The following is a 24,119-nucleotide window of genomic DNA, read 5'->3' as shown; positions in this document are numbered from 1 at the left end:
ATGCATGCATGCATACATATATACTATTAAACTCCCTTTTGGAGATATATCAGTAATATCAGCATTTGAGCCAGAGAAGTGGAAGCATACAGAGTTTACAGACACCATGAGTGTGAAGCATATCTGGGCTACATAAGCCCTGTTTCAAAACGAACAAAACACAAGGAGATTTTATTACTAAGTATTGTTTATTTACTTATTTGGATTGGCATAGAAGTAAAACTCACCCTTATATAACATATGAGAAATGCATTTACCTGACACAATAATAGCATAAATATGATCTTGCCAACATTAGAAAGAACAATATATGTGAGCAACTCAAATGTTGGTGTGCAAAATATGCTAAAGTAACTTTGAATACACAGTATTCTTAGATGTCTGGCTTGGTCCTCTGTTACTGGGACAAATACCCGAGGAAAGGGGCTAGAGAGACTTCTAAGAGCTAAAGTGAGTGTACTGCTATTGCACAGGTCCAGAGTTCAGGTCTCAGCACCCATGTTGGGCAGCTCACAACTACCTGGCCACTGCAACTCTAGAGGACCCGATGCCTCTGATCTCCACAGACCCCTTCTCTCACATGTACACACCCACAGAGAGACATACACGCTTACACATAATTACAAATGAAATAAAGACATGAGGAAAAACAATTAAGAAAGGAGAAATTCTAGTACTACTACTGCTAGTAGTAACAGTAAGAGTAACAGTAATAGTAGTAGTATTTGACTCACATCTCACAGTTTCAGAATTTTCAGCCAATCACAGCTTGGTACATGGTTTTGCAGGAACATCTCACCTCATAGCTACCAGGTTGAAGAGAGAGCTACATAGTATTTGCTTTAGATATTCTCTTTTCTACAGTTTTCCTACCCAGGCATTCAACCTTTGGGGTAATGTCACTACGTTCATGTTATACATTGTCAGACATATCCAGAGGAAATGTAGGTGCATACATTTCCTAGGTGCTTCTCGATCTAATAAAGTTGAGCTATCCCAAGAGGCACTAAAATTGGTCCACGCCACTTGTCATTATAAGCATGTGATTCAATGACTACATACACTTGAAAGCTAATGAAGTTAATTTATTGAAGTAGTCTGAAATGTACTATTTTCAAAATTTCAGAATAAGTCGCATCTTTATCAAGTTAAGCCAGGAAATGACTGTATACCACTGCTACATATTTTTGATGTACTGGTCCTCAAAAGTATGCAGTGGCCTTTATTCTGAATGACAATTTTACTTTTTTTTCTGTCTCTCTTAGGGATAAATCATCATTAACAACTATTAATGCAACTGAAACATCACTGGAGTTGTCCGACTTAGACTATAATGTTGACTACAATGCCTATGTAACAGCTAGCACCAGATTCGGTGATGGGAAAGCAAGAAGCAGCATCATTCACTTCCGAACACCAGAGGGAGGTGAGTTCTTAGGGTCTCGATCAATGCAAAGAATATTCAGCTCACAAGGCATCCAATATCAAAATGTTTTATTAAGCCTAAACCCATCCTTAGCTGGATGCAAAATTGTGTCTACTTCCTATGTGTGTGCTGTCGGGAGATGGAAGTCATCTGTCTATGTTTCAAGTTTCTATTTGTTAAAGTGGAAGCAGTATATGACATCACAGTTTTCTTAGGAGGAGGAAGGAGTAAGCATCCACGGATGGATTCAGCACAGGGCTTTCAAATAATCAGCATTTTACCTGCAGGTTAAATGTAGCAAAATAAAATATGTGACATTGACTTTCTGTTTGCTTTTAGCTTTTATTATTTCAAGATTATCCAATAAAGTAGAATTTCATAGTCATATGCTCTGTAATAGAAATTGGCTATGATGTTATCTGTAAATCAAAGACAATGGTTATTTTTTAGAGCCTTTATGAGTAGGAACCCACTCTCTGTAACTATCATATGGTAAAGCAGTAGGAAGAAACACTGGCGTATGATCTGATTTCATTTCTGACGCTTATGTAGATACTATTCCTAATTTAAGGTTTTAAAAAAATGATTATGCTCATTTTCAATTTATCAACTGCTGGAAAACTCAAGACACTTCAACTTAACTTCTGACTATGATTAAAAAGCTTCTGAATTGCTTGTTTTATAGAGCCCAGTGATCATCCCAAAGATGTCCATTATGTGAATCTCAGTTCCTCATCGATAATTCTCTTTTGGACTCCTCCTGCCAAACCTAATGGAATCATACAATATTATTCTGTATATTACCAAAATACTTCAGGTACTTTTGTGCAGGTAAGAGCTGTGAATTTCTTTTTATGACCTTAATATTGTTAATATTGTGGACTATTTGTACTGATGATTGTGCATAGATATATTTTATAAAAGTCTCATTGATGTAGCAAATAATGATAACGTGTCAGATACTTCTAAATTTTCTTCCTGATCTCTGTCTCTGTCTCTGTCTGTCTCTGTCTCTCTGTCTCTATCTCTCTCTCTGTCTCTATCTCTCAATACACACACACACACACACACACACACACACACACATCAGTTTTATGCCTCTTAGCAGCAATGAAGCTAGCTCAAAATGAAGAAAATTCAATTCAATTCTATTTTCCGTGATAAATTTTCTCTTTAAATAACAATGGTTTAATTTACTCTGATCTACTTCTAAGCTGAATAACCACTTTAATTTTGTTTATATACAACATGAATGGTGTCAGTGGTTAAATATTCTTGCATATTTTACTGATTTAGTTTTTGAGATTATAATTACATTATTTGTGGGGAGCCCACAGAAAGCAGCTATCATCCTTGCAGCCATCTTGAGCCATATACCCTGACCAGAGACTTGATTACATTAGCCTACAACAGCTGAGCACACTCTGATAACATCTTGTTTTAGATACCCAGGATTTTCCCTTGGGTGTGTGAGACTTAAAGGTGTGTGAGGTAAGGGTGTGACTTAGAGATCAGATTTAGAGACAAGACCTAAGGGCATGATTAAAGGCGTAACTTAGAGGCGTGGCTTAAAAGTGAGACATATAAAAGGCAAGAGGCAGACAGAAGAGAGGAACAGAGAATCAGACACTTCAGAGAGAAAAACTTTAAGTAGGAATTAGGCACTTGGAATATTATTAGGTAGTAGGCACTTAACACTTGGAGAAAGAACTTGGAACTTGGAGGCACTAGGGACTAGGAACTCAAGACTTGGCACTTGGAGAGAAGAAAAGAGACTGAAGAATAAACGGGATTGAATCACACTCTGGTCTCCATTCCTCAAGTCCATCCTCACTCTCTCTCTTGCTGAACCCCGACCCGAGGACTGGAGCAGCTTGGGGCAGTTCAGGCTAACAAGTTCGTCCCCAAGGCTTTTGGCAGTGTGGGTTCCAACATTAACAGACAGGTCCGAGACAATTATTATCTCCTTTCCTTTCTTCTTTCCAAAGCCTCCCATATATTCTTCCTTACTTTAAAATCCATAACCTCTATTTTAATCTATCTGTCTTATCTATCTATCTATCTATCTATCTATCTATCTATCTATCTATCTGTTATATGTATACATGATACATACTTGTAATCTGCTCAGTCTGTATAATGTTACTTGTATGTATATTTTCAGGGCTGATTACTTGATTTGGATAATTAATTGGTCTGTTCTTCCTTAGAGAAGACTATTTCTCCCATGTTCAGCACTGTTTAGTTGGCTATAATTCTCCGCATAGCAGTGAGGCCTCACAGACTTTCCCTATCCACTGTGGCATGCCTGATGATATTGTCCTTGTTCATCTCACATTTGGGCAGCCACATGGATGAGACCTTGAGGACATATGTTCTGACACTAACTAGTAAGAGACACAGTCTCAGAGCAAATGTTTGTGATTCTCTAGCTCTTCCAGTTTTTACTCATTTTTCCTGTATTCGTTGGCACAACCTCCACAACTGTGCATCTTAGTTGGTTGTGCTTTTCTGTAAGGGTACCTGTTGAAAGTGAAGTTACATTGAAGAGGGCCCAGGACTACATTTAGTGATATTTGTGGTTATAAAGACAGATACTTAGAATACAGTATTTTTTCTTCAACTGAAATTATTTTTTATTGTTGAGGAGTTTCTGTTGTCACAGCACCATTATTATTGCTTGCAATCAGATGTAAAAAAAGACCAGTGGGCGTATCATTATTAGCTGTAGAATGTAGGTCGTGGGACTGTTATTTGCAGAAAAGGATGGTCTGGGATGGGAACATAGAAATAATAAAAAAAAGCTGAGATGAATTTAAGATAGAGAGATCTTTTCAATTTTGCCCAAAATTGTTATACTATTTCTCTAGATTAAATTTTTTTATATTTTAATATATAAAAAAGACAGTGGTGAGATTGAGCAAGAGACAGGGAGCTAGAATATCATCTGGGAAACAGGAATTTAAAAGAAATGCTCTAATTTACAAAATAAGGTTTTACTGGGAGAAGTGCCTGGCTGAATTGCTTGTGACTGCTAATTCTTATTGCTGGGTGTTGTCCTAATTGAAAGAAGGTGGCAGATACTTTGGAATGGTCCGGTTCCATTTGTTGTTTTGGATGTTTGGCTTAATCAGAGTCAGGACTTCTGACTGACAATCTCTAGGGCTAGGCTGTAGTATGTCTTGCTGAGTTCCTCTGAAGCTGAGTGTGGGCTAATGGACAAGGGCAGACCTTTGCAAAACATTTCAGCCAAAGGCATCAGAACCAGAGTAGGCAAGGCATCAGAACCCAATGTCCAGAGACCAGGTCAGTATTCACATTCAGTTCTCTAAATGGAATTACATAACTTCACACCTAATAAGAAGACTACTTTACAAAAGATATATAAATACAGATATACATGTGATTATAGACACAAATATTGTAACAAATGCCTTAAGAACAAAGACCAACTGAAAGGTCTGTTTTTTTCTCTGTACATCAAGAACATCTTCTGTTTTCTTTTTGGTTTTTATTTTTAAATTTTTTTATTGGATATTTTATTTATTTACAATAGAGATGTCATTCCCTTTCTCCATTTCCCCTTCCAAGAACTCCTATCCCATCCCTCCTCCTCCTTTATGCTTTTATACTATTTTAATTACATGCATGTATTAAGGTCAGTTCTAGGTTGAGGGTCTAGCAATACAATAGATGCAAATAGTCAAGGAACACATGTCCCACTATGTTCATAGCAGCCTTATTTATAACCAGAAGCTGGAAAGAACCCAGATGACCTTCAACAGAAGAATGGATACAGAAAATGTGGTACATTTACACAATAGAGTACTACTCAGCTATTAAAAACAATGAATTTATGAAATTCTTAGGCAAATGAATGGAACTAGAAAATATCATCCTGTGTGAGGTAACCCAATCACCAAAGAACACACATGGTATATGCTCATTGATAAGTTGATATTAGCCCCAAATCTCACAATACCCAAGACATAACAAACATCACAGACCATATGAAGCCCAAGGAAAAAAAAAAAAAAAAAAAAAAAAAAAAAAAAAAAAAAAAAACCAAAGTGTGGGTACTACAGTCCTTCTTAGAAGGAATAACAAAATACTCACAGGAGCAAATATGAGACAACGTGTGGGGCAGAAACTTTTGGAGAGACCATCCAGAGAAGGCCCCATCTGGAGATCCCTTCCAGATGTAATCACCATATGCAAACACTGTTGTGGATGTTCGGAAGTGAATGCTGATAGGAGCCTGATATACCTGTCTCCTGAGAGGCAATGCCAGATCCTGACATATACAGAGCCAGATGATCACAGCTAACCATCAAATTGATCACAGAGTTCCCAGTGGAGGATTTAGAGAGAAGACTGAAAGAGTTGAAGGGGCTTGCAGCCCCATGGGGTAAGCGACAATACCAACCAACCAGAGCTCCCTGGGTCTAAACAGCTAGCCTGGGAACATACATGGAGGGACTCATGTCTTCATCTGTATTTGTAGAGGAGGATGGACTTGTCTGGCATCAGTGGGAGAGGGGGGCCTTGGTCCTTTGAAGGCTGGATGCCCTAGTGAGGGGGAATTCGAGGGAGGGTAGGTGGGAGTGGGTGGATGGGTGGGGGCACACCCTCATAGAAATAGGCGGAGGGAGGGTGGGTTAAAAGGTTTCTAGGGTGAGGAATGGGGAAAGGGGATAACATCTGAAATGTAGATAAATAAAGTACACAAAAATAAAACAAAAAAGAAAAGAAACAAACAAACAAACAAAAAAAAAAACCCAGATAATGGAACTGGCTATGGCAGTCAGTCACACATTTGAGACTTTTTAGCAGCAATTTAACAATACCCTTGTTATGGGGATTCCTTATAATTGTCAAGGACAAGAGTCTATGGAACAGGCTCATGGAACTTTAAAACAATATCTTTATAAAATAAAAAAGGGGGGAGATATATCCCTGTACACTACAAATTTATTTAAATCTCTTCTCTTTTTGAAAGCTGGTAAGAAGCATAACAATTATTTCTTACCACCGAGTCGCTCACAGACATAACGTTATTTCTCCTTACCATGTTTGACTTGAGGATTTTCCATCTTTATCCACTTTAAAACAGCGTCACAAAATTGTGTAGTTTGAAACTTTAGCAATAGTTTTGCTTCTATCCAATTTACTTGCAATTTGGGCACAATTACAGTTTGGTTCTCATTGTCTATAACTGCACCTCATTTTTGAACATCTACCTATAGCGTCAGCATGATCTTCTAAACCTATGTATTCATATCTCAGTATATAGCGTAATCCCGTTTACAACTCATCTGTCTTAGAACAGGTTATGTCCTATTAAGTAATCTTAAGAATGCTTTTAAGCTGACAGCTGCAAGAGAGCACAGGCTAATGATGTTAAAACATTTCAGAAGTACAGTCTCATGTTGCTTGACATTCTCCCAAGTTTTAATACACTCCCCAAATTAATGTTCAAAGTAGTGTATCTTCTCTGTTGTTTTTTAAGTTGGTAGAAAAAATACTTGAAATAAAAAAAATTATGTAGCAGACTCTGTATATATCTTCTATTTCCTGCTTTCTCCTCTCCCTGGAACTGTGTGGAAAACCCCACACTTAACATGTTTTATTTGCCTCCTGTCCTAGACATCTGGTCCAAGTCTTAGGATCCTTCTGTTAAAGCAAACATCTTGAAAAAGTGGGATATATAACATTTATATTTCCTGTATGTTCCCAGAATGGTTTCATGCATAGGTTTGATGATCAATACATGTTTTAACTGAAATAACATAAAATTGTTGCCATGGACCAAGATTTTCAGCACTTAGAATTCAGAAGCATTGGAGTATGGGCAGAAGTCACATTTCCGTGCTTTCTTGAGGACTTTAAGCATGTTGCTACTGTTCAGTCATCCTCCTTAATTCCTTAAGTCATCACACACTGTGTTTAGTATGGGAAACTACCTCTTATTCAGTTCTCACTAGCATCTGTCACGTTTTCATAATATGTCTGACAAAACGCCGTATGTATCTAAAATAATTTTTCCTGATAATAAAATCTGAAAGCATCTGCAAGGTGCCTTCTGGCCTTGTATTCATGAATAAAGCACTCAGGTTTAATTAGATAATTGGACCCAAAAGACATTATAAGGCAAAAATAAAAATACGAGGTGAGGAAATAAATGGAACAAACACCTGGATAAGGTCTAAGATTTTATAAATTTGTTTTGCTAAGTCATACACCTAACAGGAATGAATTTCAGTGATTCAAAATAATCAATTACTTATTTGTGATACTTTTAGATAATTAGAATAAATTCTATTCCCCCCAAAGCCTCTAAAATCCATTTAAATAATCTTCCAGTAATTAATGCTTGTAAGTGGTGCTTATATATAAGCTAGCTAGCTATTCTGTCTGTAAAGTTGAGGTATTGGAAGGCATCCAGCCTCATATATCACATTTCTTGAGAAATTGTTACATGGCTTTAAAGAAGTCTATTTTCAAAAATGACACCTCAAAATCAAAGCAAATCTTTGTACTGACAGATAATGTTAAAAAAAAAAAAAGTCCCACAAAATCATACTGAATTTTAAATTGACAAACTGTAGAATCATCCTGAGTATAAGCTTAATCAATTAGAATATACTATGTTAATTATTTCAGCAACTTAGTCTTTCTCTTAGTGTAATTTAGCACAATATTCATTTGTTTGTGTATCATTGGAGACTAATCCTCAATGGCTGTCTCTAAAGTGGGAACAGTTATTCTTATTTTATTGTTAAGGGGTGAGAATCTTTGAGATTAGATATTGGTCCAGCCATGCATATAAGATTTAAAGTGATTTGTGTACATTTCATGGTGCATTTTTCTCATTGTACACAAAACATTCTTATAAACGTATTGAGACAGGGTCTCATTATGTAGTTCAACTTTCCTGAAAGTCACTATGTAGTGGGGACTGACCTTGAACTAGAACGTCCTCTTTATTCAGTCTTCTAGGTTCTGACATTACTAGATGCACCACTGTAGTGAGAATCTTGGTGTCTTTTAAAAATGGAGAAATATTATAAGATTATGTTTTTCTTTTAATCTCAGGTGTGGGGATATGGGGCTGCTTCAGACTGTCCAAAGCAGCTGACTGAGATTTGCCTCAGGCTCTGACAGGGGCTTGATTTTGCAAGCTGCAGATAGTTTCTGTGATTGTGTGACATTTAAAATTCTGGGGACTTTGAAGAGGATATATAAAATCCCAAGAGGTGGGATGTGGTTATTGGTTGTTGCTGGTTGCTATTGGTTATAGTTTGTTAAGTAGTCATGAGCAAAGAAGAAATAAGAAGAAGTAATTAGATAACCTGATGGCAAAGATCAAACTTGCTCCAATGAACTGACTCCCTAATCAGCAGGAACTAATGATAATGTGGCCCCATTTCTGCTCTCTGGCTTCTTTTCCTCTAGATCATATTTTCTCTCTTATGTAGTGTCAGGAGGGGGAAAGAAAGGAAGAAAAAGGTTAGAGAAGGGTGGAAGGAAGAAGAACCCAGAAAGTAGACACAGTCAGCTGCATGTCATTCTTAGCTTACCTTGTATTTTTATTTAAATTTTTCTTTCTTTATTTTAGAATTCTTTTTGTTTGAATATATATATTTAATACACACACACACACACACACACACACACACACACACACAAATACACACTCACATATATACATATAATTTTAAATGTTGTCCAGAAAGGAAATTCTTTAAATCCTGAAAAAAATAATTAATTTTATTCTTATTGTGTATGTAAGAGTGTAGTAACTGCTTTTTTCCCCTCCCATATAAAGACCCACTGGAGATAAATAATAGCAATGGATTGAGTTTGTAGATAAGGCAAATACTTCACCACTTCTATTATTATTAATGGGAAGAAGAAAGTGTAAGGCTGTATTAAATTTTTTTCAGATATGTTGGAATATATCCAATGCTTTAAAAAAAATCTGAAAGTTTCAAAGGGAACTCAAGCTCAGTCAGCAGAGCCATGGAGTTCTCTCTTGGCCATTTGACATTTTCTGCTGTGCAAAGCTCAGGGCTTTTTCTCATTAATATTTTATGTATTGATCTGGTAAGAAAAACTGCTACCACGTATTCCACTTTTAAAACAAACCTAATTCCAGTTTAGTTTTTATGATAACATCATTTCATGTTGTTTCTCCTAAGGATTAAACTGTAAAAACGATAGTTTCTGGTCAATAACTATTTTTTTTGTAGCATCTGTGCATACCAAAACACATTCTGAATTATTAAAACAATGTGTTTATCTTTCAGAATTTTACACTTCTTGAAGTAACCAAGGAGCCTGGCAATGTGACAGTGTCTGCAAGGATATATGAACTGGCAATATTCAGCTACTATACGTTTTGGCTAACAGCAAGTACTTCAGTTGGAAATGGGAATAAAAGCAGTGATGTAATTCATGTATACACAGACCAAGACAGTATGTAAATGAACACGTCTTTATCTTTAGTTGAATATTTAAAAATCTGATAGCTATGTCAGGAACTTCTATTTGTGTATACTGACATTAAAAACTTGTTAGACATATTTAACCACTTCTCCTTTGAGCTTAAATGTGTTTAGACTCTTACAACTATGGCAGTTTATTCTACTTTTTCCCCCACTCTAATATTATTTTTACAGGGCTGACAGTAATAAATATTAACACTTTGCTGTGAGCTGAGAGTTCTCCACTGGAGGGCCTCTTCATAAGCACTTCGAAGTCCACTGCTTTTTCTATGACTTCACACTTAATGTACACTGAATTTCAATTCACCAATTTGTTCTGTGACAGCATCCTGTAGAAGAAGTACCACATTTTCTGCCCATCATACGTTATAGAAACATTTAAACATGTGTAGATAGAAGAAAGTCATAAATTGGCTAACACAAGCCTGACAAGAGAATACTTGGCTTGTCCTTGGTAAAAATACTTTTTGAATATTGGACAGGCTCAACATTGGCTTTTGTATTACCTATTCATTAAAATCTTGTTGATTCTGTTGTTTTGAGAGATGTTATGGTCATTTGGAATGGATAGGGAACAATACCCTGACAAGCCTAGATGACCTGTGTCATATGCCCGCTCACTTGTTCCTGAAGTTGCTTTAAACGCATCTCTGACATCTAATTTTCTTTTCTGACTTTAAGTACACACAGGAATTCATGAATGATTTTTTAATTGTCTTCGTGTCAAACACAACAAGATATGTTTTAATTAAAAGAATTTTTTTGCAGACAGCTTCTTTGGAATCCTGTTCATCCTGAACATTCACAAAACTATGCTGTCTATTCAAAGGCTTGATGCAATGCTTTGTTTATTTCAGTTTCATTTTTCAGGATGCAATGGAAAGTGGACTGCTACCCATTTCCCATGTGGTTTCTGCTTCTCCTTTCTTTAATATTAAAAATTTATTTCTTTTGTGTATGGGAGTTTTGCCTGCATGAATGTGAGTGATTGGACTTGAGTCCAGAAAAGGACATGGAACTCCTTTTCCCCACAACTGGAGTTACAGACGGTTGTGAGTCATGATTTCGGGGAACTGAACTCAGGTCGTTAGGAAGAACAGCAAGTACTCTTTAACTACTGAGCCATCTTATTGCGAAATGATTGTGACATAACTTCTACTACGTTAAACTACCGTTTAATTACTGTTTACTGTTTGAAAAATCATTAACTTACCAATATATACATGAAAAAAATTGCTTGTTCTTGGAAAAAATAACTTTCATAGTGGACAGGTTCACCCACAGAACATAATTATCATGTGAAAGTACGCAGTTGATGAATGTTTAACAAAAAGTTTTAGCATAATGTGGTCAACAGCATTTTAGACATTCTTCAATTATAGATCTCTCCCAAGACTGCTACAACCCATAATAATTTACCAATCATAATTAAAGCGCCAGAAGCAATAACGATTTACTTTTCATTGCATCTTTTGGGACTTTCAATTTTATATCCAGCCTAGTTTGATCTCTGAAAATTAAAATTTCATAAGTGGAATCATTTATTAAAATACAAATGTGGGTTTTGTTGGTTGGAGACATCTAGTTACTGAAAATCAGAAAAGCTTAGCGTTAAATATTCTTACTACAAACATCAGTTTGAGCAAGTCTCTTACGTACCCTGACCATTAGTCTCTGTGTATTCAATAAAGATAACTTTTGGAATAAGGAAAGTAGAAGGATTATTTAGATAATTAGTAAACTGTTGATTCTATTTAGAAATATGTGTTGCATATAAACACACATAATCCCCATATGGTAAGAAAAGAAAGTCAGGAGGATATGATAGTAACATAATTCTTACATGTGTTAAAAATGACAATTATTTGGAATAATTTTACACTCATATGAATATGCATTTATCTTCATTTAAATAACGTACTAGTATGAGCTAGTGATGGTGTTTCGGTAATGACATTTAATATGTAAATTTGTAATAGCTGGACTAACTGACGGCTTTTATGTTCTGATTGCTACCTACCTCAGTACCTGAAGGTCGTGTCAGAAACCTGACTTTCGAGTCCATTTCATCAACTGCAGTTAATGTGAGCTGGGTGCCACCCTCTCAGCCAAATGGCCTCGTCTTCTACTATGTTTCACTGAATTTACAGCGGAGTCCCCCGCGGCACACGAGACTACCTCTGATTACATATGAAAACAGCATATATTTTGATAATCTGGAAAAATATACTGACTATATATTTAAAATCACTCCATCAACAGAAAAGGGATTCTCTGAGACCTATACTGCCCAGCTACACATCAAAACTGAAGAAGACGGTAGGAAAGACCCTGCCATTGCTTATTATGTAGATTATTATTGTTCTTTTTTTATTGGACATTTTATCTATTACATTTCAAATGTTATCCCCTTTCGATATTTCCCCTCCAGAAACCTATCCTATCCCTTTTCCCTCTGCTTCCATGAGGGGGTTCCCCGACCTACCGACTCCCACTCTCACCTCAAGGCCCTCTCACTCCCCTACACTGGGGAATCTAGCCTTCACAAGACCAAGGGCCTCCCCTCCCTTTGATGCCAAATAAGGCTGGAGTCATGGGTCCCTCCATATGTACTCCTTGGTTGGTGGTTTAATCCCTAGGAGCTCTGTGGGTTCTAGCTGGTTGATCTTGTTCTTCCTATGCAGTCGAAAACTCCTTCAGCTCCTTCAGTCCTTCTCCTAATTCCTCCATTAAGGTCCCCCGGTGCTCAGTCCGATGGTTGGCTGCAAGCATCGCCATCTGTATTTACACTGCTTTTGAAAAACAGTATTTATAGTTATTTTCTGAAGCAATTATCTTTTCAATAGACACAGTAAGTTCTAAGTGACTTCAAGTCAAAACAGTCTACTAATAAAATTAAGTCCAATTATTTCGAAGTGTCTTCTTTACTAATGAAAATTTGTTTTTTTTGTCTCATTAACATTCTGTTTTTTCTTTTATAGTTCCAGACACGCCACCAATAATCAACACTTTTAAAAATCTTTCTTCTACCTCCATTCTCTTATCCTGGGATCCCCCATTAAAGCCAAACGGTGCAATACTAAGTTACCATTTAACTTTACAAGGACCCCACGCCAACCACACTTTCGTCACTTCCGGTAACCACATAGTACTGGACAAACTCTCGCCATTTACCTTATATAGTTTTTTTGCTGCTGCAAGAACTATGAAAGGACTCGGTCCTTCCAGTATTCTTTTCTTTTACACAGATGAGTCAGGTAAGCCGGAAAATACACTGTTTCCAGTGATGTCTCTATTCAGCCCGTGCTCTTTGTAAGGGAGAGCCTGAACTATGAAGAGCATTAGATCTTTTGTTTGTGGCCAACTTCCAGCCATTCACCTGCTTTGCTGAGCATTTTCCTTCTTCTTTTTCTCCAGTTCAAGCTTCAGAATTACCTGTTCTGTTTAATGCTGTTTTGAAACATGGGGTTGTAGATATTAGAGCAGAATTACTTACGGTATTTGTTTCTAGAATTACAACATATGATTATTTTATAATTCTTTCTGAGTTAGTTTCTTCGAGCATCTAGAATCAACATAGTATCTCTGGGCTACACATTTTATGAACACGAGTTTTATACTGTGTTTTTCCTGCAGCGCCTTTAGCACCTCCCCAGAATTTGACTTTAATCAACTACACTTCAGATTTCGTATGGCTGACATGGTGCCCAAGTCCTCTTCCTGGCGGTATTGTTAAAGTATATAGTTTTAAAATTCATGAGCATGAGACCGATACTGTGTTTTATAAGGTAGGTTGATTATAACAGTGTATATTTATTTCAGAAACTTGGAAACTGAATTAAATTGGTTTGAGCTGCAGGAAAAAAATGAGCTATTGATTTAATCAATGGGAGTATTTAGAGAAATATCTCAGTGGTGGGGGTATTTGTCTCTTGTGTACAAAGCTCTGGATGTGACCCCAAGCACACTGCAGTAATTAATGAACAATGATAATATTTATTTAAAAATCTCTTTTTCTGAAATATGGGATGTTCCTGGAAAATAAAGGGAGGCATTTGATGTAAGAACGGAATACTTCCTAGAACATTTACCTTATATGCACAGCTTCTACATTCTAAGAACTAATTACACTGTTTAATTAATGCTAGGAAACATAGAGTAATTTGTGTGGCTTATTGTGGCTTATTTAAAACCTACTACATGATATACTTCCTTTTTGTTTTGTTTTGTTTTTCGAGACAGAGTTTCTCTGTGTAGCCTTGGCTGTTCTGGAACTCACTCTGTAGACCACGCTGGCCTCGAACTCAGAAATCCACCTGCCTCTGCCTCCCAAGTGCTGGGATTAAAGGCGTGCGCCACCACTGCCTGGCGATATACTTCTTTTTATTGGAAAAATAAATATCAAATGAATCTTTATAACTTTTTCATAAATATGTTTACACTGGCTTTTTGGTAACTGTTCTAGATGGTATGTGCTACTATACCACCTGGTTTTTGTAACAAAGTTTTATTCTCTGACTTTCCATGGTAATTCATTTGTAATCCTCAATATCTCTTTGTTCTTCCATTTTTAGGACGTAGAGTCAGTGATGCACATGCAAAGATCCAATAGAACAATGTATCTGAAACTTAGGGGCATGAGTACTAGCATTTGATTGCCAAAGTGTGTTACAATTAGTATTTATTTATAAAAGTTGTCTTTTTTATGACACCAAATGAAGTCCTTGGATGTTTTATTTGCAAGAAGAATGCAAATTACAGAGTAAACATTAAACACTGTAGACTTCATAATTTCTTTTTATGGTATATCAGTGCTCTAGAATGTGCAACTTAGAAAGAGAAGAGCAGAATATCAAGAACAAAAATTATAGATCATTTACTTATTACTGCCATCACAAACAATGTCGCCCTTCCTGGAACTTAATATAGTATTTTACTGTCTGAAAGGTTAGGCATTATGTAACTTCCTAAATGTGGACCAGTTCCCAGAACTGTAAAGCCTGTATTAATGGCACAGCACATAGTCCCTTATTATCTATTCAAAGTTTAAGCTCAGTTTCCTCATATCTTTTGGATTGCCTGAATAGGCTGCAGAAAATATTCACAGGAGAGAAATAATTTTCTTGGAGTAATCTCACCCTTAAGATTACCTTGTATTACTTTGTATGTTCATTGGATTGTACATGTACACACACACACACACACACATAAACATAAATGTGTGTGTGACCTAATTTTCATAGAATGATGATCTTTAATATAAACACCTTGAACAGAACATTAAAGCAAAGGCTGACATCACATTACATGGTGTCTTAGTTAGGGTTTTACTGCTGTGAACAGACACCATGACTAAGGCAGCTTATAAGGATGACATTTAATTGGGAGTGGCTTACAGGTTCAGAGGTTCAGTCCTTTATCATCAAGGAGGGAGCATGGCAGCAGCCAGGCATGGTGCAGGAGGAGCTGAGAATTCTACATCTTTGTTTGAAGGCTGCTAGCAGAACACTGACTTCCAGGCAGCTAGGATGAGGGTCTTAAAGCCCACACCACAGTGATGCACCTACTCCAACAAGGCCACACCTACTCCAGTAAGGCCACACCTACTCCAACAGGACCACATCTTCTAAGAGTCCCACTCCCTGGGCTGAGCATATACAAACCATAATACCTGGTTTGAATCTTTCCATAGAGATTTACAGTGATGCTTTCTAGAAGTTTCTTAACCTCTCAAGATTACTTCCTTCAAATGAAGAATTAGAATAAAAAACTTTATATATTAATGAAGATTATAAGGGTAAATTCATATAAAACACTGAACAATTCCAAGCATATAATAAATTCATTAGCAATCATTGCACAGATTAAGAAAAGAATAAAATTTCCCTCTAATGTCATGGTAGCTTTCAGCATGAAAGAGCAAAATACTGTTGCTTGAACATGATTTGAATATCTTTAAACTATTTTTTCTAATATATGTTCTTTATTCATATTTCATTATCAAATCTACAATTTTATACCAGAAAATATTAAGTATATAGTTTTAGAGCAAGTGGTGTGTTTGTTGGGTTTTTTAATTAATTATTTTATTTATTTACTTGTAAAATGTTGCTCCCTCTCTCGGTACACCCTCCCAGAGTTCTCCACCCCCATCCCCATCCCATTCCCAGTCCCCTGCCCCGAACATTCTCTCCCACCAGGCAGTGCTGTACTACATACATGCCAGGGGGCCTCAGACCTGCCTGTATATAGAGCAGGTGGTTTTAATCTTAAAAATCCACTACATTTCATTACCTCTGTTTGTCACTATTTTGCAATCCTTTTAAATAATTATAGTTTTCCTCCAGTTCCTTTAAATATTCTCTCATGCCCTCCCCTCCCCCAATCCCTTAGTATTCTTGTATACCTAGTCAGCTGGGCTGTTTTCCCTGATACTGTGTTTAGGTTTACATCAACTGTCATTGCCAGGACCACTTTATGTTCCTTTTCATTCTTTTTTTTTTTTTTCCCTGTTGTTTCATTCTTTTTCTGTCCTTAATGGCCTGCGGCTTTGTGGAGACAGAATAGCATTAGAGCCACCCCAGCGTCACGGAAGGCTCATCAGCCCACACTGAGACATTGACATCAGTTGGAAAATTGGGTCACTCTGTCGTGCTGCAAGAAGCCATTTATTCAGTAAAAAGCTTTTAAAAGACTTTCTTTTGTGTTAATGTATCCACCAGCCAATAAACTAATTTATTACATTGAATAATTAAACTCTCAAGTTCACCCGATTCCCTGCCCACTAGTTCTTCTGAGTCAATATTGAAATGAATTTGTAGTGTGCCTAATTTCTTATTAGAAACACATTTTATGGACTTTTAGCAGTTAATATAAAGTTTTCTTGCTGACAGGGACCATGTTTTACTAGTTCTTATAACCTACAGATCATTCGTCAACATGATTTGTAAATAAGAAGTGTGAAATAAGAAGAGGTGGAAGAACATGTCCCAGTAGTGACTTCCTGGAGATTATTTTCTTTTTAAAAATAAATTTGAGATTATAATTACATTTCTCCCTTCCTGTTCCTTCCTCCACACCCTCCGATATAAGCCTTCTGCTCGCTTCCAAGTTCATAAATTCCTTTCTCATTAATTATTATTGCATGCATTTGTGACTATGTATATAAACATATATTACAAAAAGACCTGCTTTCCATGGAGTTGATTTTAAAATGGGATTCTATGGTTAATATCAATGCAGGTAACTTAAGACTTTGGATGGCACAATGGTTCAGCTAGTAAAAGTTCTTGCTGCTAAGCCTGACCACGTGAGTCCAATTCCCAAAACCACTTGGTGAGGGGAGAAGGGGGACTCTCACAAGGTGACCTTTGACCTCCATATAACTCTATGGCTGTTACAGCCTCTACATGAGTGCCTTAGCTTGACCTCTCACTTTAATTAGGATACATTTTCACATACAATTTCTTATTATTGGTAGGAAATTTGTCTAAAAGAAAGTGTATTCTATTTTGGTCAACTATCATTCCTTGCTCTTCCCCCCTCCCTCATTTTCCTTAAAATTGTGTCAGAATAGAAATTTAGGAGTTGTTTGGTGTCTCCATCTTATGTTCCGTGGAACAGAGACTGTGTTTCGTCTATGGCTTTCTTTCCCCTGGTTATAACACTGGAGCTGATAGATAAGTAAAAATATACAGCTATGTTGGTAGACATTAGAAATATGAGAGAGTGGATTTGAAAAAAATGAATATTATTGACCAGCCATAACTTGTATTTAAATTTGAAATTTTAGCTTAGCAAGTAGAAAGGAAATTAATAAGCACACAATTCTAAAAAATTATACTTCATTAAACAAAAATGATGAGGTTCTTCAAGACCAAAATGGTACCCAGTTCCTCCTTGTATCACAAGCTCATCATATCCCCAAGTACAAAATGTTAATAATTATTTTAATTATACATAGTCATCAACTCCTAGGTAAAATGTAAAAGGAGTGTATGCAGGATATTCAAATATACCTGTTAATTTCAAACAACTATTTGAAGATGCCTTGTGGCTAAGAATTTTTTTTTCCTTTTCAGAATATTTCAGGTTTTCAGACTGATGCAAAACTGGCTGGACTGGAGCCTGTGAGCACCTACTCGATTAGTGTGTCTGCATTTACCAAAGTTGGAAATGGCAATCAGTTCAGTAATGTGGTGAAATTTACAACACAAGAGGCTGGTGAGTCACAATTGCTGCCTCTGCGATGTTTGCTCTCATATTTAAGACTTTCACCATTCCTCTCTGTTTAATAAAAAGTGCCACTAGCATTCCATTCTAAAGAGGGATGGAATTCCAGTGTTGAAGATTAGGCCGGGTTATATTACAAACCATATATATGTATTGATACACATATATTTACATAGAACATTTTCTTTAGAACTGAGAAGGACAACATAAAAGGCTAGTTTTTAAAGGAAGTGCCAAGGTGGAACTTCATTTTGTGGGGCTTCAAAGAGAAGAAAATGACCTATTGGTCACTTTTAATGCAACCATTTAAATTTTCATGAATTGTGACAATGATTTTTTTTTTCTTCAGGACGTGAGTTGGAAGATTTGAGAGGCAGGAGTCAGTGTTGCCTCTTGCACCTCATAGAATCCACTTGTAACATCAAGTCCTAATAAGGCCACTAGCTAGTTGCTTTTGCAGCAACTGAACTACTGCAGCACATTTGTATGGGCCACACCTAGTCTTTGTGTAGGCCATGAATAGTTCTCCTTTATGAATTACTTAATGGTGGGTTAAACATGCCCCTTTCGTTTTACTAACTAGGTCAAATATTTAAAGATATCCCTCATTCTTTTTTTTTTATCTTTTTAACAATGATTACTGAATGACTGAAAAAAATCCTTCTCTTATCAGTTCACAGCAGCTCCGAATGAATATACGTTTATTAATGAGAATCCACACTGAGATGGGACGCTAATGATACTAAGTCGGTAATTTTCCCATGAACTTACAGACACTTGAGATTGCCTTTCACAGCATGCCCACAGACAAGTCAAATCCCTAGTATTATAGTGGATAAGGTTCAAGCTGTGCAATCAGTGTCTGAATGAGAATCTGAGCTCCATGACTTGGAGGTTGTGCGACCTTGACAAGGCCTCAGGACTCCTCTGAGCTTTCTCCCTTCAACTGAAAAGAAACACACATTCGCTGCATCCATTGCAGGAATGGTCCAAAACATCTGAAAGGATTCATTAGATTTTACTTATTAGAGAGTTCTACATGCAGTAAATTGTGTGTAAATATTATTATAATTATCACCTTCTTTGCATGAAGGAGCCATGACCCAGGTAGAATGTACCTTCAAAACTTAGTGAACAACCCAACTGGGACTCCATCTTTGTTGTTGGCAGGAGCTGGTGGCGGTGACTAAAGGGAGTATGCATCATCTTGAAGGAAAATATCTAAAGATTTTGAACTTATAAAATATTTAATATTATTCACATAAAATTAATAAATGTTGAGGACTATCATACATAAACTACTGCAGAAACTAATATTTCTAGCAGTAACATCAACTCATGTCACAAAACATAATGCTCAGGCTGGAAAAGTAATAGGAACTTTTCATGTTTGTATACTAATTGTTTTATTATTGGTCTGGGGGATTCAAAGAGTCAGTTAAGTTGAAGTTTCCCAAACCTTTGATTTGTTTGTGTCAGACACATCTTACTATTGTCTTTCTGCACTGACGTATTCATCCTACAGAAGAAGGGTTTATAAGAGAGAGATACACATAGGTCCAGAGAAAGATTGTTGACAAGCTACGGATTTCTTGAGCCTTCTTTAAGTCATGTTTGTAGGATAGGAGCATCCCTTTATTCTGCTGTGAACAGTTTGTAATCTGTGAATTAATCAGATAGTCGTTTCTGCCCACCATCCTCCTTTTACTATAACAATGAAGTTATGCTATTAATATTAAAACTGAGGGATATTATTAAATATTGCCTTGGAAAGTGGCCAGTGACTCTGACATATAATCATGTTCATGGATGTATACTGCTCTTCATTTATGTCAACTATGTAGAATGGACCCCAGAGGGCTCAAGTAGATTGAAAGACGTTCTAGTAGAAAAACCTGAGAGTCTTTAAACAGTTCTTCCAACGGTTTCTAAAATAGTTCACGTTCTTTCAAAGAATTCCAATAAAACAGCTCTGCTTTGCTTCCTAGCACTGTTGGGCCTGGGATAGCGATAGTTGGCCACTGTGTGTTGAATAGTGGTCGGTAATAAGTATTGAGAAGGTTGCACAGTCATGATTAAGAAAGCTGGCATCTGTGACTACCTAGGTTTGAGGCCAATGTGTTTCTGAGATTATGAGAATGTGTTGGCAGCTTGGACCTAGGAAAGCATTCCATTAAATGCTCAATTTTGTAAGCAATAGCAACGTGGCAGAATACAGCCATTTATGTGAAGAACTTGTTACACATACATTGGAAAAGTTGACATATTAGATTTGTAGTTTTTCTTTGTTCACAAAATCTCATCTTATCTCTTGCCTGCATAGCTGAATGATTTACTATGTGGGTATAAATTTTAACTTTGAGCAAATGTTTTCCTCTTAAGTTCCAGAGGCTGTACAGAATATAGTGTGTATGACACGTGACTGGCAGTCAGTATCAGTGATGTGGGACCCACCGAGAAAAGCAAATGGAATAATTATTCACTATATGATAACAGTTGAAGGGAATTCTACCAAAGTCTCCCCCAGAGACACCACATATACTTTTACAAAACTTTTTGCCAATACATCATACATCTTTGAAGTAAGAGCATCGACTTCAGCTGGTGAAGGCAATGAAAGCCAATGTAACATCAGCACACTCCCTGAGACAGGTAACTGGTGTGGAGCATTTAACTAGCCTGAAGCAGGTAACTGGTGTGAAATAACTAAGCAAGCTCTAGTGGGTAATTAATAGCCATGTGAAAAGAACAGCTAACCACAATGAACAGACCTGAAGTAAATGACTAACAGGTAAGCAGGTAACTAGTGTGTAGTGATCAATTACATGGTATGGATAACTACTTGTAGTATGAGACATTACTAGTTTTTAACAAGTAACTTATATAAAAAAGGGTAGCTAACCTAAAACAGTAATCCAAGCTGAAACAGATACCTAGTATAAAATGGGTAACTAGCCTGAAGAGTTTATCAGTATGGAACTGGAAACCTCAAACAAGTAACTAGCTTGATAGATCTAACAGGAAATAGTATGAAACAGGTCACTAATTTGAAACATTTAGCTATTTGTCAATAATACTGTACATTTGCCAACAGTATTTACATGATACTTATTTTTATTTATATGTCTATGTGGCAGGTATGCCTATTGATGTTTATGTGTGTTTGTATGTGTCTGGGGATGTGTGTATAAGTTCATATACTTACATGCAGACTTTTGTGTGCATATGGACACCTGAAGCTGACATTGAGAGTCTTGCTTGATCCCTGTACACCTTCTATAACTAACCAACATGCTCTAGGGACACCACATCTCCTTCTCCTTCCAAACTCTAGAACTACAGGTAGGCTACCATGCTCAGCCAGCATTGATGTAGGTTCTGTGGATATAAACTTGGATCCTCTAACTTGAACAAATATGTTTCATACTTAGACATTTTATGAAGATATAAAAGCACATTTATGTGAAGATATAAAAGATTGTTAAAAAATACAACATATGTTTTCTTAGTCTACCCTTTGTGATCTCTCAGTACCAACTGAATGCATATTTAACCTTCTTAAATATGAGGTTGAAAGGAGGAAACAGACAATTGTACATATATAAAATCCAGGAACATATTGAGTGTGTTTTATCATTACTTAAATGAGGGGATTAACCTACAAACTCTCCTGTATATATCTTCTTGATAATTTTTTCCTTAACCTTCTTGATGCTTCTGTGGACTCACAAGGCTTGCAATTCTAGGTTAATGTGTCGGGGACCACTCTGCCAAAAGCCGGAATCCACACTGCCAAAAGCTTGGGGGCCAAAATTGTTAGAGCCCGCACTGCCCCAAGCTTTGGGGGCTAAATTGTTCCAGCTCATACTGCTGTTCCGGTTCGAGGGTCAAGGTTCAGCAAGAGAGAGAGAGAGTGAGGGCTGATGTGAAGAATGGAGAGCAGACAGAGTGTGATTCAGTCCTGTTTATTCTCAAGTCTCTCTTCTCTCTTTCCAAGTCCCTTGTTCCTAGTCCAAGTTCCAAGTCTCGAGTTCCTAGTCCCTAGTGCCTCCAGGTTCCAATTTCCCACACCCCAAGTTTCTAGTCCCCTCTTCTGTCTGCCTCTCACTTTTTATAAGCCTCACTTCTTAAGTCACACCTTTAAGTCACATCTTTAAGTCACACCTTTAAGTCACACACACCCAAGGGAAATCCTAGGTATTTAAAACAAGATGTTACCAGAGTGTGCTCAGTTGTTGGAGACTGTTGAAAACAAGTCTTTTGTCAGGGTATATGGCTCAAGATGGCTGCACGGATGATAGCCGCCTTCTGTCAGCTCCCCACATTTATGTGCATTCACTTCCTTTTCTAAGCCCTCAGATCTATCTTTCAGATTGAGTAAAAGAAAAATGTTGTTCCACTCTAGTCTACAAGATAAAACTGTCACAATTTCTCAGCAGTGCTTTTCCATGTTGTAGGATTTGTCTTTCTACTTTCTCCCATATTCTACCTGTTACATAAAGAGAAAGCTGGACTCCTTTGTAACAGTACTTCTCTGGTTGTCAGCTCTAATGAGAGCTGTGGTGTATCTTCATAACCATTTACCACTTTACATGTGCATGGAAACGTTTCTGTCCTTGAGGATACAAACCTCTGAACTTTGAAAGTCCCTCTCTCCTCTCTGGTATCAGTATCTATTCAATTTCAACTCATCTTTTAAGTTCTCAATATTCTTCCTTTGCAGGTTAGAATGGCCATATTGCAATAACATCGCTTGCTTTTTTAGGTTCCATACTCATCCGATTGGGGTGAGGTGGAATCTCAGGGTCATTTTGACTTGCATTTCCATGATGACTAAGGATGTTGACCATTAGAGATTCCTCAGTTGAGAATTCTTTGTTTAGCTCTGTACCCCATTTTTGATAAGTTGTTTGGTTCTCTGGAGTCTAATTTCTTGAGATCTTTATATATATATTGGATATTAGCCCTCTATCAGATGTAGGATTGGTAAAGATCTTTTCTCAATCTGTAGGTTACCATTTTGTTCTATTGACAGCATCCTTTGCCTTCAATTTTATGAGATCTCATTTGTCTATAGTTGATCTTAGAGGCTGGGCCATTGGTGTTCTGTTCAGGAAATTTTCCCCTGTGCTGATGTGTTTGAGGTTCTTTTCTACTTTATTGTCTATTAGATTCAGTGTATCTGTTTTTATGTGGAGGTCCTTGATCCACTTGGACTTGAGCTTTGTACAAGGAGAATAGAATGGATCAATTTGGATTCTTCTACATGCTGACCACCACTTGAGCCAGCACCATTTGTTGAATATGTTATTTTTTTCTCCCACTGGATGGTTTTGACTTCTTTGTCAAAGATCAGGTGACCATGAGTGTGTTTGTTTAATTCTGGGTCTTCAATTCTATGTCATTGATCTACCTGTCTGTCTGTGTACCAATAACATGCCGTTTTTCATCACTGTTGCTCTGTAGTACAGCTTGAGATCAGGGATGTGATTGCCCCAGAAGTTTTCTTATTGTTGAGAATAGTTTTAGCTATCCTGGGTTTTTGTTCCAAATGAATTTGAGAATTGCTCTTTCTATCTCTGTGAAGAATTGAGTTGGAATTTTGATGGGGATTGCATTGAATCTGTAGATTGCTTTTGGTAAGGGTTATTTTTATTATGTTGATCCTGCCAATGCATGAGCATTGGAGATCTTTCCATTTTCTGAGCTCTTCTTCAATTTCTTTCTTCAGAGACTTGAAGTTCTTGCCATACAGATTGTTCACTTGCTTGGTTGGACTCACACCAAGATATTTTATATTATTATGTGCAAGTTATCACCAGTTAGAATTTGTCTTTCTGTAATTCTATATTCTTACATACCTTCATCATCTCTTCCCATTTGGTTGATATGACTAAAAAACTTTTCTTTGTTTAATACAATAAACTTTATCTAGTTGTTTTAGAAAACATTAG

General features: G+C 36.8%; 1 protein-coding gene across 1 annotated transcript in view; it reads left to right on the top strand.

Moving 5' to 3' along the window:
- The window catches only part of Ptprq (protein tyrosine phosphatase receptor type Q), a 195,447-nt gene that overhangs the window by 68,371 nt on the left and 102,957 nt on the right, over positions 1 to 24,119 (top strand). The window contains exons 18-25 of the mRNA XM_076920158.1: positions 1,266 to 1,426; positions 2,112 to 2,257; positions 9,736 to 9,904; positions 11,959 to 12,252; positions 12,915 to 13,190; positions 13,570 to 13,721; positions 18,015 to 18,156; positions 20,548 to 20,817. Of these exons, the coding sequence (XP_076776273.1) occupies positions 1,266 to 1,426; positions 2,112 to 2,257; positions 9,736 to 9,904; positions 11,959 to 12,252; positions 12,915 to 13,190; positions 13,570 to 13,721; positions 18,015 to 18,156; positions 20,548 to 20,817 (1,610 nt within the window). The remainder of the gene's footprint in view (positions 1 to 1,265; positions 1,427 to 2,111; positions 2,258 to 9,735; positions 9,905 to 11,958; positions 12,253 to 12,914; positions 13,191 to 13,569; positions 13,722 to 18,014; positions 18,157 to 20,547; positions 20,818 to 24,119) is intronic.

Source organism: Arvicanthis niloticus, chromosome 22 (assembly GCF_011762505.2).
Source record: "Arvicanthis niloticus isolate mArvNil1 chromosome 22, mArvNil1.pat.X, whole genome shotgun sequence".
Lineage (NCBI taxonomy): Eukaryota > Metazoa > Chordata > Mammalia > Rodentia > Muridae > Arvicanthis > Arvicanthis niloticus.
The sequence above is the reverse complement of the archived record's forward strand: the minus strand, read 5'-3'. Positions and strand labels throughout refer to the sequence as shown.